This window comes from Etheostoma spectabile, chromosome 20 (genome assembly GCF_008692095.1).
Source record: "Etheostoma spectabile isolate EspeVRDwgs_2016 chromosome 20, UIUC_Espe_1.0, whole genome shotgun sequence".
NCBI lineage: Eukaryota > Metazoa > Chordata > Actinopteri > Perciformes > Percidae > Etheostoma > Etheostoma spectabile.
This window is the reverse complement of record NC_045752.1, coordinates 20,154,432-20,170,051: the sequence shown is the minus strand read 5'-3', so window position 1 is coordinate 20,170,051 and position 15,620 is coordinate 20,154,432. Positions and strand designations below refer to the sequence as shown.

General features: G+C 42.0%; 1 protein-coding gene across 4 annotated transcripts in view; it reads right to left on the bottom strand.

Moving 5' to 3' along the window:
- The window catches only part of LOC116669984 (laminin subunit alpha-5), a gene marked incomplete at its 5' end in the record, with an annotated part of 69,536 nt that overhangs the window by 27,438 nt on the left and 26,478 nt on the right, over window positions 1-15,620 (bottom strand). For all 4 annotated transcript variants that reach the window (XM_032500152.1, XM_032500155.1, XM_032500153.1 and 1 more), the window contains 17 exon segments: window positions 182-262; window positions 536-666; window positions 753-866; window positions 1,218-1,448; window positions 2,017-2,100; window positions 2,387-2,494; window positions 4,381-4,542; window positions 4,942-5,082; window positions 5,407-5,551; window positions 8,357-8,558; window positions 9,709-9,920; window positions 10,737-10,852; window positions 11,868-12,007; window positions 12,143-12,269; window positions 13,257-13,455; window positions 14,101-14,198; window positions 15,110-15,218. In XM_032500152.1, the coding sequence (XP_032356043.1) occupies window positions 182-262; window positions 536-666; window positions 753-866; window positions 1,218-1,448; window positions 2,017-2,100; window positions 2,387-2,494; window positions 4,381-4,542; window positions 4,942-5,082; window positions 5,407-5,551; window positions 8,357-8,558; window positions 9,709-9,920; window positions 10,737-10,852; window positions 11,868-12,007; window positions 12,143-12,269; window positions 13,257-13,455; window positions 14,101-14,198; window positions 15,110-15,218 (2,400 nt within the window).

Below are 15,620 nucleotides of genomic sequence, written 5' to 3'. Positions count from 1 at the left end.
GTTTGAATGAACAATGAAATGAGTACAGTCTAAAACAAAAGTTAAGCCTTTATTACTCAAATTTGGTAATAAACCTCTAACATGTCAGACTGATTACAAGATGAGAATGTACTCTAATGTGGTAAAAAGAAAGAAACTAAACAAAGGTTTTGTAAATCCAGGAGTTCAGGAGCTGCACTACCTCTCACAGTGTGGTCCAGCGTAGCCCGGCATACACAGACACTGCATCCTGTCCACTTTCTGCACACAGCCCTCTGCAAAGCTGCACACAGAGACCAAAACAAGCAGTGGTTAGCAGACAGTAGGCCCTGCAGAGTCCATCCCCAGCCGGGCCTTTGTGTTCTTCCTGCGTTTGTGCTGCTTATAGTAGCTTTGTTCATGATTATTCATGTTTAGGATCCAGCAGCCAGCCTTCAAAGCTTTCTAAGTATCTACGTCCAGTCCTATTTTATATTTCTAATCAAATAAATTTATCTTGGATTACATGACAAAATCAATCAAGAAATCCTGAAGAAAGAGAGTGAAATGTACTGACTTGTTGGACGGGACCCTCAGTGGGCAAGGACAACTGGAGCATGACACGGCCTGTCCGTCAAGACTGTTGTTGCCAAGGAAACCACCCAGGCATCTCTCGCAGTGGTCGCCGGCAGTGTTGTGCTGGCAGTTCTGATGGACAGAGAGAATGAAGGATGACTTATTGCTGAAGGGGAGAGATATGAAGAAGGACAGAAAGGTTTGAGAGTGTATCTCACCAAACAGATTCCAGATCCGTCCAGACAGTGGTCCGAGTGCCCGTTACAATTACAGGGAACACACTTGCCCAGAAACAGGCCAATGGTGTCTCTGTAGTAACCCGGCGCACATTTCTAAAGAGAGGAAGAGAGAAACATTAAAGTCAGATTACATTGTTGTTAGTAGTAGTTAGTAGTACTCCGTGCGATGTTGACGCCAAGTACAACTTGTAGCCTGATAGTAATTGTGTTGCTGTGTTTGTACGTTTCATGGATGTATGATGTTGAAACAAGGGGGCAAAGCGCAACACATCTTCTTCTTCAACTAATCAATTAATCAATAACCCTAACCCTAATATGGGACAGTGTACATGACTCAGAGTTTTGTTCAGTTAGGTCTCATCTTCACCTAGCGATTCCCCCCAAAGATATTGGTAGTGAGAAAACATTACAATGAGTTTGGGAAACAAGGTCCTGGTCCCTCACCTGACACGAGTCTCCCAGGTAATTGGCAGGACACATGCAGATCTCCACGTTGTTGGCATGGCGACCGGCGGGCAGGTTTTCGGCGGCCTCCAGCACGGCGCCGCGGAGCGACACGGAGTGAGCAGACTGGGAGTGCAGGGCTCGAATTTGCAGGGACTCCAGACCGACCAGGACCATCATCAGCTCCTCCCGAGACACAGAGTTCCCAGTCTGAGCGTGCCGAAAACTTCCCTGGGAGGAGAGGAAGTAGAGAGGTTCTGATACAGATACTAGTATGGGAAACACCCCCGATACCGCCTAACATGCTGGTATCGGTATCAGACAGCCAATATCGGAGTATATGCACCGATCAGATCCCACCTACTTTAGCCCCAAAGAAAATCAACTTTAAAATAGTTAAAATCATCTATTTATTAGAATGCATAGTATCCAGGATACTATGCATGAGGGTGTGTTTGAGTTAAGATTGCTTATATTACTCATATTATATTTTGAAAAGAGGGTCAACTTAGGGGCCTTCCACAGTAAATGAAGTTGTACTATATTCATGATTATTTCACATGAGCAGCTCTAGATGGCTGTGGGTGACAAGATTATACTGTATAACCTGAGGTCATAAATAAAAAATTTGCCTCCGATGATAAAAATGAAAACTATGACACAATGTTTTGGAAAAAGGGAACATCTGACAAGTTGTTGCCAGCCTGTGTTCACTGTGTTGTAAAACTCAGCTTCTGGCATAAATCTCTGGGCTTGTGCTTGCTTTATTAGCTTAAACGACCCATGAAGGCATGTTTACCTCCACCATGTGAACTATTCCCAGGTGAGGCTCTTCAGGTGAGGAGTACTCTCGCTCCATGAACACCAGGCTCATCTGGTTACCCTGCAGCAGGAAACAATACACTGAAAAGTCTGTGTGCAGTTATGCAATATGCATGTGTGTGTGTGTGTGTGTGTGTGTGTGTGTGTGTGTGTGTGTGTGTGTGTGTGTGTGTGTGTGTGTGTGTGTGTGTGTGTGTGTGTGTGTGTGTGTGTGTGTGTGTTTGTGTGTGTGTGTGTGTGTGTGTGTGTGTATGTGTGTGTGTGTGTGTGTGTGTGTCACGATTCTGGTATGTTGGTATGTGAAACAAGGTAATGTGTGTGTGTTTGTGTGTGTGTGTGTGTGTTACCTTGAGAATGATATCAGGCCTGGAGGCCTCTGCGGGCAGAGACAACACGTCTCCTCTCATGGTCTGAGTGTGGAGACGATACCTTAGATAACCTCCATAGGATGAGACCTGGGGAAACAGGGACACATGGTAGACATATTAAGATGAAAAAAGTTAATGCTTGTAATAAAGCATTAAGAATAATGAGACAGAAGACAGAGATTTAATCTTATGCTTTTGCATTAACAATGGATTACATTCAGACTTGTACAGTCAAACAGAAGCAAGATCCAAGGCTTGTGAAAGATAAAAGGCCTTTCTGTCCATAGTTACCATCATAGACTGTATATATATTGACGGTCTATGGTTACCATGCAGGCTTTGGCAAAGCTTGCATTTGAAGCTGCTTTATGGAGCATGACAGGATTCAGCCTGCAGGCTGGGTGATACTGGGGGAATCTCAAAAGAAAGCTGTGGATTTAAAGGTCTAGACAAAACGTTGATCTGTATCCGAACACCTCGTCTGAGTCCCTGGATGACGATGTGGGATCATTGTGTGTATGCTATATTGTACAGTAGGTGTGTGTGAGTCGGGACCAAGCCCCAAGTTGTGTTTCTCATGTTTTATATCAATGCATTTGAGTGATGGAAGTGAGGTACATTTGTCTATATTAATGTTATTTTAAGGGTTATATATATTGAACGTCATACCACGCCTTATCGCCTTGTTTGTTTTGCACAACACAAGACAAATACGTCTCTTTAGGCTGTTTAGTGCTCTTTTTTTGGAAGTCACACTAAAGGAAAAAAGAGTATCAAATATTTCTTCTTTTTTCGTCGCTGACCAAAATGTAACAAAAAGGTATAAATTATTATAATAGTATCAAAAACTGTTAAGTACTGAAAGCTGACATTAAATGTCTTGCCATATACAGTATATACACACATATATATATATATATATATATATGTATTCTTTTTTTATGTGTCCTCTGCATTAGATGAAGCCACACAAAATCTACTTCCACATCTTCAGCTGTTTTTAGAGCATCTGATGAAGGCAAAGAGACACTAGAGGCTCAAAGTTGTTTCAACATGCCTAAATTGTTATTACTGTCACAAAATGTGTTGATGTGTAACTCATAAGCAGGCCCATATAAAATCCGCTGTAGCAGAATTAAGCAGATTTGAACAATATTTAAAATATAACTTAGTATTTCCGCTAAATTCACCAGTTTTTGATTACTTTAATTTAATATTAAATTAATTTTAATAAATTTAAAAATTGCAGATTCTGTTTGAGTCTGCTCATAAGGTTACTGAGTATTTTAAAGCAAACAGTCAGTCTTCAAAACGGTCAAGTACAAAAAGCACGCTTAAATAAAGCTTTAAACTAAATGTAAGTAAATGTATTTGCGTTTGGAAATTCATATTTCGAATCGCTCTGGGGAGTCACTCCCCAGAGTCCTTATGTTCTTTTTTCCCCAGCATGTTCCCTCGGATCAGAGAGGCTCCAAAATCAGGGTAGCAGCTGTCGCCATGGTCCCGCTACACGTTCTGCGATGCCATGTTCATCCTGCTACGCTCTGCTGTGCCCTGCCACGTCCTGATGTGCCTTGTAATGCCAAACAGTTCCCTGCTATGCCATGAACTACTACAAAGAACTGCTACAAACTACTATTTTTTTCTATTTTAGTTATTTCCACTGGGCCTGGGTCTGTCCGAGGTTTCTGCCTAAAAGGAAGTTTTTCCTCGCCACTGTCGCACTGTTGCTTGCTCTGGAGGAAACTACTAGAACTGTTGGGTCCTTGTAAATTCTGGAGTGTGGTCTAGACCTAGTGTGGTCTAGACCTACTCTATCTGTAAAGTGTCTCGAGATAACTCTTGTTATGAATTGATACTATAAATAAAATTGAATTGAATTGAAATTGAATTAAATAAAGTATTTAGAATTAAATGAAGAGCAGAATCGATTCCCTCCTTCCCAACACCTCCACAGGTGGTTTTGCTCTCACCTTGTCTCCCAGGTAGGTCTTGGGTGCATGCCAGTGGAGGTCCTGGTAGACATCAGGCACATCGCTGAGGTCGGCTTCTACCAGGTCCTGACCCGGATACACTGCGACCGGGACTTCCTGTTTGTCTGCGCTGAGCAACACCCAGCCCTCCATGTTCATCACCTACAGAGACGAGAGGAACACTCAGCAACACACCCATCATTCTTTGTTTCTGTTATTATATCACTAATAATACAGAATATTAACTTTATTCATTCGTTGGGAACGTTGATGACAGCAGTGATACTCAGCATTGATTAAGGAGAGGATCAACAGAAGACAAGTGAGGAAAACATCAGAATCATTATTTTTCTTTCCATCATTTTCCAAACAAGCAAAACATTTGCTTGTTCCAGCTTCTCCATAGTAAAGATCTGCTGTTTTGTATGAGTAAAGATGTCACCGTGGGCTCTGGGAGACTCATATTCCTGCCATTTTATAGACAAAGCCACTAATGTAGTAATGTACATAATCTGCATATTAATAGCATTTTGTCATTGGTAAAAAGGTCAGAGTGAGTACCTCAATGCGTCTCTTGTCAGAACTGCGACAGCGGTTGGTGGCTCCAAAACAGAAGCAGCTGGTGCAGCCCTTTGGATTGGTTGGGTCCAAATGGAACGTACCAACTCTGCATTGATCGCATCGGGAACCCTGGACATTCTCCTAAAGGAGGAGGACACACAGCATGTTAGGACACACTGTAAGGTGTGTGTCTGTGTGTGTGTGTCTCTGTGCGTACGTGTATCTGTGTCTGTGTGTGTCTGTGTGTTTGTGAGTGTGTGTATCTGTGTGTGTGTGCGCGTGTGTGTGTGTGTGTTTGTGTGTATGTATGTGTGTCTGTGTGTGTGTGCTTGTGTGCGTAGGTGTATTTGTGTCTGTGTGCATGCGTGTCTGTGTGTGTGTGTGTGTGTGTGTGTCTCTGTGTGTGTATGTGTATCTGTGTGTGTCTGTGTGTGTGTATCTGTGTCTGTGTGTGTGTTGTCCCACCTTGCAGAGGCACTGCCCCGTAAAGGAGTCACACACTTCCTCTTCGGTTCCTGCCTCGTTGCAGTCACATGGCCTGCAGTTGGGGTAGCCATAGAAACCGGGAGCGCAGCGGTCACACTGTCGGCCGACGACGTTGTTCTTACATCTGGAAAGAAAAAGTAGTTATCTTTGTATCTATCTATCGCAATGATCTTATTTGGTCTATGGGTCAAAAAGAGATATGTCATGTCATGTAAAAGAGATATAAAATCATCAAATCACAAAAAAATAACTGTTTAAATATATATATATATATATATATATATATATATATATATATATATATAACAGCTGTTACGTCAGTTGTGCTTTACTTGTGCTCACTTAAAATACAATCACTCAATACTTGTCTTTATTATTACTGTAAAGTCTTAATTTAGCTGTAGCCTGCTTTTGCGACTGTTTAGTTTGAGTAACGTTATTTTAGTCTGAATCAAACCGTCAGCTGGCGGTTAGCCGAAATAGCTTTTAGCTAATACATCAGTACACAATCTGTACGGCACGATCTGTCATAGTTGTAGCGGTTAGCCGTTAGCCTCATGGATGTATTAAGAGGACGGTTAGCCTCCACCGCCGTTAGCTTCCCGTGTAGCTTTGATTCAGTCTAAAATAACGTTACTCAAACTAAACAGTGGGAAAAGCAGGCTACAGCTAAATTAAGACTTTACAGTAATAATAAAGACAAGTATTGAGTGACCGTATTTTAAATGTAAATGTTTAGAAGTAGAACTGACGTAACAACTATTATATATTATATATAACGCTATTACGTTACATTTTATATATATATATATTACATTTGAGAGTCTTTTACGTGCTGTCTCAGCTAGCGGTTAGCCGAATTAGCTGTTAGCTAAACTAACATTGTTAGCTTTCCGGTGAATGCTAACAGCAGACCGCTACTGTGAAACAGATCGTGCAGTGCTGTAAATCCCTGGTAAATCCTCGTACATCATGATATTATCTGCGCATGCGCGAACATATTGCACATGCGCAGAACGGATCGTGCAGGCAGGACGGATTGTGTACCGACAGCTGTCACCGAACAGAACTGGCATACTGCCCAGGCAAAAACACTTAAGTTAGCATGTAGCTTAGGATAGCTAGCTAGCTATGAAGAGTTAAGGTTTAAAGACCGAAACGTTCAGACACATCTTCAATTTATAATTTATTTATTTTATTTATCTTTAGCTCGCCAGTGGTACGCTGCAGCTTGGTCGAGCAAAGCCTTTGGAACGCTGGGTTTCAGAGCATAGCTGTGTTGTTGCCTTTGGTCTGAGAGGCCCGTTAACGTAACATGTTAGGTGATTCACATCTTTTTGACCACGTTTGGCCTCATATTCTTTCTCTAGTTTACAACGTCACGTTTTATGTACTGACGCCTGTAGGCCCGTGTCTGTTAACCGACTGCAGGGTAAATGCAGCTGTGTGTGTGTTAATGGCGAGCAGGTGATGACAGCTTTACATCTTTGTCTTGTCTAAACAAAGCTGACACATTTGTGTGTGTGTGTGTGTGTGCGCGCGTGTCTGTGTTTGTAAGGGTGGAATGATAGCGATTCAAGACATCTTCAATTCCTTGAGGTTTACAGCCAAGCAACAAAAAAACTGGAAGACAGATTTGAAGAGAGGAAAGAGCGAAGTGGTGATGGAAGATAGGAAGATAAAAAAAGTTGGCAGATGGTTTAGAAGGCAAAAAATACATTTATAGAAATAAAGACAGAAGCAAATAGAGAGATATATTGAGAGAAAGACAGAGAGGGCGACAGGCAGAGAATGAGGCAGACAGCTACAGTTTTTGGCTGAAAATAGTGATCTTGATGCATGGAATAATGTGAAAGAGAAAGCTGAAATACTGTATCAGTTACCACTTCAGTCTATGTTAAAGATTTATTTAATTTACAGTGCCTCTATAATGAAAAATCCCTTTTTCTGGGACTGGGGTGTTATTGTGTCTCTGGTGCTTCCACACGCATACAAACTTGAAAAAAAACATCCATGCTGTTTAGAGTGAGATCCGGTTTCTGAATGTCCTCTGATCCGGTTTCTGAATGTCCTCTGTCTTCAGTCTCCAGGTGAGCTGTTCAACCTCTGCACGGCTTGCACCGTAGCATGCTGGCTCATTCTCAATGGCAAAACACTGCTCCAACAGCCACTACTAGACCATAATTACCAAAAGAAATTCCTGTCCCTGTTTTCAGGTATTCCACATGTGACCCTCGTCTAGAAGAAGTCTCCCAGCTAATCCTGCCTTGGACTGACCAAAGCTGGAGAAAGAGTTACCTAGCTGATGGGATCTTACCTTGCTACTGAGCATGTGCTGTGTTCTCCATTTAAGAACACACTAGAGTGCTGTTGCGTTATTTCCCCCCAAACTTGGGGGCACCGAGTCCACCAGTGGTTGTGAACATAAAAGTTGCTGACTGATTACTGACAACGGGGCCCATCCTCATGATATGAAGACTGAAGGAGGAATAAGTGAGGCAGGCAGATAAGGTCAAGGACAGTCAGCTGTTGTGTTGTTGGAGGAAGAAACCAAGGAGCTGACGTTTTCTAATCTACAGCTACCACAGAACACAGACAAGAGTTGGCAAAACACACAGCAATCAAGCCAGTGAGAATTTCAGAGCCAAGATCCTGTCTCGAGACAAAACGGGCAAGAAATAACTGCCTTTTTTGGTATTTCAAAACAGAGGCCTGACATTTGAGAGCTGAACTTGCTGCCCCCCCCAAAGCAATCACACAGTGATGTCAGTGTGGGGAGGCTCTTCTTTTGAGAGGGAAAGTTGTTGTGCTTCTGATCACTGCAAAAAAAAAAGCTGGATCCAGAACCAGAAACAATGTTCCTGAGGCAATAATAATAATGATAATAGTGAATAATTTAATTTGGCTTGTCTATCTTGTCTGGTTGTACCTGCACTGTCCGCTGAGGGTGTCACAGTTCACATCGGGGGAGAGGACGCCGGGCCGGGAACAGTTGCAGACCTCACACCCCACCACTGGGTGGCAGCCAAACGTCTGGGGCTCACACTGGGTGCATTCTGGGAGCACAGTCCTCGGAGGGCAGATACAGTCGCCGGTCACTGGTTCACATAACCTCGAACCACAGCTACAGGCTGTAGGAAAAACAAGGAGGGAGACAGTTAGTTCCAGACTGTTGACTTCAGTCGTCTGGATCAATGGAAGTAGGTCTACATTACAAGGATGACATGTGTGGAGGCTCCACGCAGAGCAGAAAATAGCAGGGCTGGCGTATGTGTGTGTGTGTGGGAGAGTAAGTGAATACTGACTCTAGAGTCCTAAAGAAAGAAACAAAGTGTCTCCCCTGTTCTTTCTGACCACAGTGAGACATCTGCAACAGAAGAAGTTAACCCTCCACTTGATTTCATGTTGTTAATGGAGAAGGAGAACCAGGAGATGAGTCAGGGGGGAAATGCAACCTACCAAACAACTGTAGTTCCATTATTTTGAGTGGTGCACGTTAGGCGACGGCGTAGAGTCCGACTTATGGTCGGTGTCTCCACCTACCTATGTATGTAGCCACAGCGTAGATTTTATGCAGAAGTATGAATCACGATTAAGCCTGACAAGCTGGCTGTCCGGCTTTTCCCCTTCACAAAAAGAACAACCCCCGATGGTATGATATTGGATGTGGAGTTTTTTCTTCAGGGTGTAAGTGTTCCATCAGAACAAGTTCCTTTCTGAGACTTTTTAGCAGAGCTGCCGTCATTGCGTCCGGTTTCTTAGCCCCGCCCAAGACCGTTGTGATTGGTTTAAAGAAATGCAAACATGGCTCCATAGGCATCTCTGTTTTAATTCTGATGATGTTTTGGCCCTCAGGCCTTCTTCAAATCAACACTCAAAGACAGACACAACCACACATACTATATAAGCCACGCCTTGTTGTACATCGGATGGTGATTAGGAAATCATGTAGCATCATTTGGGTAAAAAAAAAACACCACAAACTGCTTAACACTATGTAGTGAGATCTCAATGTTATTTACAAAATTCAAATTGAATCAAATTTCGATTTACAAAAGGTGTGGCCTATATAGTCCGTGTGGTTGTGTCTGTCTTTGAGTGTTGATTAGAATAAGAAGAGAGCTGCTTATGGAGCCAGAGGGTGCATCACTTTTTTCTTATTTTCACGTCTGCGTCCAGTGCTCACACCTCACTGCACCCTTGCTTGTGTGTTGCTTTTCAATATCAGACTCCTGTTTCCTGTGCATTATTGGACATTCAGTCAGCAAATCAGACACTCACGTCTGCAGTTGGGGAACCCCCAGAACCCCGTAGCGCACATGGAGCAGTCTCGGCCAATGACGTTGGGCCGACAGTGGCACTGGCCGCCAAACGACTCGCAGGTGTCGCTCTGGGCTCCGACCTCGTGGCAGGCGCACGGCAGGGCCCCGTTGTTGAAGAAGGCCGACAGAGACACGGCCGAGCTGAGGCAGAACGGAGAGGCCGTGGAAGGACTGCAGGAGAGAGCGAGAGTCATTCTTTCGCAAACTGTACAAGCAAACTGATGTGGACGCTGCACCTTTCACTATCTTTAACAATAGTGGTTATTTTCACTTTGTAATTACTAGAGATATCCCGATACAGATACCAGTATGGGAAAAGGCTCCGATACTGCCTAAAACGCTGCTATCGCTATCGGAAGTACTGGAGTTTATGCACCAATCAGATACCAAATATTAATTAAAGAAACTCAACTTTAAAATTGTTTATTTCTGTTTTTTTCCTTTCCTGACTTGCTGTGAAACTGGATAAGATAAAGAGTTTAACAACAATAATAGAAGTCATATCACATCCATACAGGGATAGTGGTATACACATAGGAGTAATTTACAACCCCTCCCCCAAATATTTACATGAATAAAGACATTTACATTGAGAAAAGGTACACAAAAGTGTTTCAAGTGAACATTTCCTGGGGGACAGCAACCACACGCCCTGGTTTTAATGTGCCCCCCCCCCAAAACATTGCTAGATAGGTGTAGATCTCAACCCCCCCGATGTTGAACCCAAAGATACACCCTTAAGTATAGAGCTGTTAAAACATTTCCTACTAATTCCTACTATTGAGTAATCACCAATCGCCAATTAAAGGGCTCCTTTAAAACTGTTGATTTCTCTACTCAACACGTCATCTGAACTGAAGGAATGCATGGAAACTAAAAATATAATTTTCTTTCTCTACAAATGACAAAGTGCAAATACATTTTGGCTGTTTTTTCTCTTTGCTTCAGAAAATGTAATATGAAAAGATTCAGCTTTGAGATACTGACTTGATGTAGAAGCTGTTTTGGCCACAGCTGCTGATGAAGTCGTAGGATTTATCCAAAGGTTCCTCGTTCAGGTAGCTGGAGCTGTATCTGCTCTCAGGCACAACCAACACATAATCCTGCAGAGACACAACCCAGTATACAGACCAGGATATAAAAATACCTTTCTGCTAAAAATTCAGATTATAAACAACAGGATAGGAAGAAACATACGTTTGGTATGTTTCTTCCTATAACAAAGTGTGTGCAAGTTCTTACTAGCACTTACTAGAATTGAATATAAAACACAACATTTATGTGTCAAACCCAAGGCCTGTGGGCCAAACACAGCCCCTTGAAGGTTTTAATTCGGCCCGCATGTCGATACAGGTTTACTGTTTTCAATAACGAGACTCTCAGAGCAAAATTTGGCATATTTGCTGACTTAGCTGACTCCGAAATTCCCTCAGAAGCAATGAGTTTTAATATTCAGACTGAGAAACAGCGTGGGCTGTGTGGTAGCCTAATTTAAAAAAAATATTTTTTGCTTGATTTGCTAAACTCTATGAAGGCTAACATACTTTTTTCTTGACATTTTTAGGGCTTTATGTCGACCAAAATGCAGCAAAAGTGTCGGCGAAAGTAACAAAAATGACAAAAAAATGTGACAATTTTTTTTTTCATAATACAAGCGTGTCAATAAATGATACATGTCTGGCCTTTGATGTGATTGTCATCTTTTAGAAGGGCCCTTAGTGAAAGTGAGTTTGACTCTCCTGCTGGGCATAAATTACTTTTATACACCCTCCATTAAATAGTTTTTTATGTTGAACCATAAAAAAAACATGCTCATTATGTGTCAGGTGACAGCTTCAATGACATCAGCTGAAACGTGTAGACTTCCTTTTAATAGCTTTAAAAACTAATATTACATAAAGATGGGGTGCGTTTATTGTGGAGATAATGAGCTGCTGGTAAGCCTGAAGAGAGCAGTTCTAGAGCCTGTCCAAACAAAGGGACTCTAAATCTCGTTAGAAATTGTTAGAATGGTATTGGTGATTCGTGTGTTCGACAGCAAAGGGACTCCAGACAGAGAGAGACAAATATAAAGGAGAAGTCAGACTTGAGAATTGAAAGGATGGCAGAAAAGCGTACCAGCCACAGCGTCCTGCCGGCAGGTATCTGCACTGTGAGGAAGACCTCGTGGTCCGTCACATCCAGAATGATCTGATTCTCAGAGACCAGGACGTTACGGCAGCCATACGCGTGGGGACAGAAGGAGGCGTTGGCCTGGCCTGACATTCAAAAAAACACATGGAAATTGGCTCAATCTAGTTCTGTTTATATATTACTTAGTCATATGTATGTATTCACTTTCAGTGTCATAAACGTATATAAACACAACATAAACACTTGGTTTGCGCTCTTACCCTGCCAGATACGTCCACCGTTGATGTACACCTGCACAGGATAGTTGGCGTGGAGCGGCTGGTGATAGTGCAGGATGAAGACGTAACGCCCCAAGGCATGGACACGGGCCGAGTACATCGCTGCATTCTGGGTAATGGTGAAAGGTGGATGAAGAGATAGAAAAGAGACAAAGATGAGTTGATGAGGTGATGTTGGTTTTTATGATGTCAGATGTTATTTTATTTATTTATTTTTTTAACTTTTATTGAACCAGGAAGTCCCCAGCTCGGTAAAAACCCTTGGAACCTGGTAAGAGAGCCACCTGGTGGAACGGAGATGAAAACGGCTGGAATTCTGCTCGAGGAGATTACATAAATATGCCGGCAGATGTATCTGTAATGCAGATGACTTTGACTTTGTCAAGTTCTAATTTCAATATGTTTCTTCCAGATTCTCCAACCCATGTGTGTCTCTGATGTTTCCATTATCATTTTCCTCACCATTTTGTTAACAATATCTTTGTTGAATGGACTGAACTTCTTTATGGCTCACTCTGACCAATGCCCCATGACGATGGCAGTTAAGTGCAGCTGGTCCAGGTGATTCTAATTTAATCAAGTTCATCTGCTTTTGATTCTGTTGGATGGTTTTAATCTAGAACAAAGTATAATAATCTACTTTTTTCCTGTAAGATTCTCATCTATAGTGCAACTAGTGAGCATAAAGTATAATAGTTCCTTTTTATTTCTTTATTTAAAAAGGGACAATGCACATTAATTAACATGAGCACATAATCCAACATGTAAATGTGCCGGATTGAGCCATGTAGACTAACTTTCATCTGCAGTCCCTAGCAGGTTGATGGTTTTAAAAGAAAACATTAAATAAACTACAGAATTACAACACATACGCATACAACACACATGCATAGACAAATAAAACGACCCAACCACTAGTCCAGAGCATGACAGCTAGCAGGTTGGAAATATATATTAAAATCCTTCCTTTCCAAAGACTGACTGGACCAAACCACAGCAGTAACACCTCTGGATCTCAACACGTCTGCTCTTATGAGAGATTCATATTGAATCGTCCCTTGTTTTGATTAATATGTGCGTCAGGCAGTGTCTGTACCTGCAGTGAATCTAGCCGGACGTGCTGGCTGTTATCTGCTCCAAGGGGGGGGCGGTCACCTCCAATCCAGGCCGACTCATCTTTTTGCTGGGGAGGCAGAGGAGGAGCTGGGACGGGCTCCTGCATGGACGAGCTCTGGCCCTCCTTCAGGACCAGCGAGTCTGAAGGGGTCTGGAAGCGAGACGGGACGCAGGAGGAACTACACAAATGGGGGGGGTTACAGTACAGGTATTATCTGCAGCGGTGGAACAAGGATTCCGTAAGAGTACTAATATAACACTGTTAAAATAATGTTACTTAAGTAAAAGTCTGTAAGTACCATCAGGAAAATTTACTTAAAGCTGCTCTAAGTGATGTCACTGATCACACTGTAAAAAACATCTCCTCACTATCTGCCTGTCCCCTGAAAACACTGTAAAAAACATCTCCTCACTATCTGCTAGCTGCCTGTCCCCAGAACACACTGTAAAAAACATCTCCTCACTATCTGCTAGCTGCCTGTCCCCTGAACACAGTATAAAAGTGTGCGGGAGGGGGAGGGGACGGGATGAGGAAAAGGGAGGGGCAAGCTAGTCTTGTTTTGTTTGAAAATACTTTGAACGTCAACAAGAAGTAACGTTGCCCAACATGGCTTAGAGCACCTTTAAGTATTAATATAAGAAGTACTGAGTGCAGAACTCTCCTCCCATTGTAGAAAGAGTAAAGGCTGTGTGTTTAATGACATCATCATCATGAAAAGAAAAGACTCAAGTAAAGTACAAGTACCTCAATATCTGGACTGAAGTACAGTACTAGAGTACATGTACTCAGTTACATTCCATTGCGCTGGTAATATGGTTCTTACCTGTCAGGTGAGAACTGTCCATGAGTGCTGATGCAGTGGACTTTAGGTTCCACATACTCCATGGTGAACTGCTTTCTAGGCACCAGGTACACTTTGTGCTGTAGACAGAGAAGAAACTGTTTGAACTGTTTGAACAAGTATGCAGAAGTTTGGGGGGGGGGGTAGGTAGGAAGGGGGCCAGATTTGGCTCTGCAACCCCTAGAAGGTCCTCAGAGTTACTGCAAATTATTGAATTTGAAAGTGTTTTTTTTTTCATAAATATACATTAACATGAATACAATAAATTTTAAGCAAAAACTAATCAGTCTATTTGTGTAAAAAACAACATTTAACTTACACAACATTGATGCTAGGCTTTACTAAGTGAGGTAAAGTGGCCATATGACTTATACATTCTGTATGAATATCCATTTATTTTCATCCCTCTGGCCCAGTATAATAGGCAACTCAATTTATACGATATAGTACTGGGGGGTCCCTTTTTTAATGTCTATTCTATGTATCTGTTTGTACCTTTGCAAATGAACGTTTGTACAAGAAAGAATTGGAAAGGAATAAATAAAATAAAAAAGATGATCTCTCTCTCTTATATTATATTGGCCCCAATGATTAGATGATTGATCACTTAAAGAAACCATTTGATTAATTCATGTGTTTGTCAGTGTAAGCGTAATTTAAAAAAGCCATTTCTAATCTACAATTGAGACAGTGTTAACGTGGTTTACCATTGAAGTCAACGCGGTCAAAACCTCAAACTTAAATTTGGAAAAGAAAGGAAGAGAGAACAACTTTATTCCAAAACTAAATACATTTTAGAAATAGCCTTAGAGACGACCTTACCTATAGGTCAGTAAGTACTGGGGGTTGATATTTGCTGATAAAATGTTGGATTCATAATAAATTTCAAAAATTAACAATAACTTGGAGGCCCCCCTGCATTGACTCGGAAGACCCCCTTGGGGTCCCAGAACATATATACACACACATATAGTATGAGGGGTGCTCTCACCAGGAAGAAGCTGGCGCGGTCGGAGATCAGCTGGATCTCAGCGTCAGCGGGGAGAGAGAAGATGGCCACTCTGTTCTGTTCGTCGATGGCCACGACTCGACAGAGGAAGCTACAAATACATACACACACACAGACAGAGTGATGAAGAGCTGATGACATACATATATCAAGATGAAACTGTGAAGCAGCTGAGTAAGCCAAAGGTTTCCCTGCAGCAAGAACAAACACAGCCTCCTGTCATCATCGCCTCTATTCAGTTCATCTCCAGTTTTCTTCCCCGTAATTATTTTCAGCTGTTATTTTGCTTTTTCATTTCCTCTCCTGTCTAATGTGAAAATGATGGGTGTGAAATGACACCCACCAACATTCATTTTACAGTCAGAAAGAGATGAAAAGATATTTAATTTATTTTAATGTAAGTGAGGTTGAAGATCCCACAACAAACTGGAATGTGCCAAAAAAAACTTTTGATTTCTGCGTTGTTGAGTTGTTGCGTGCACGAACACAGAAG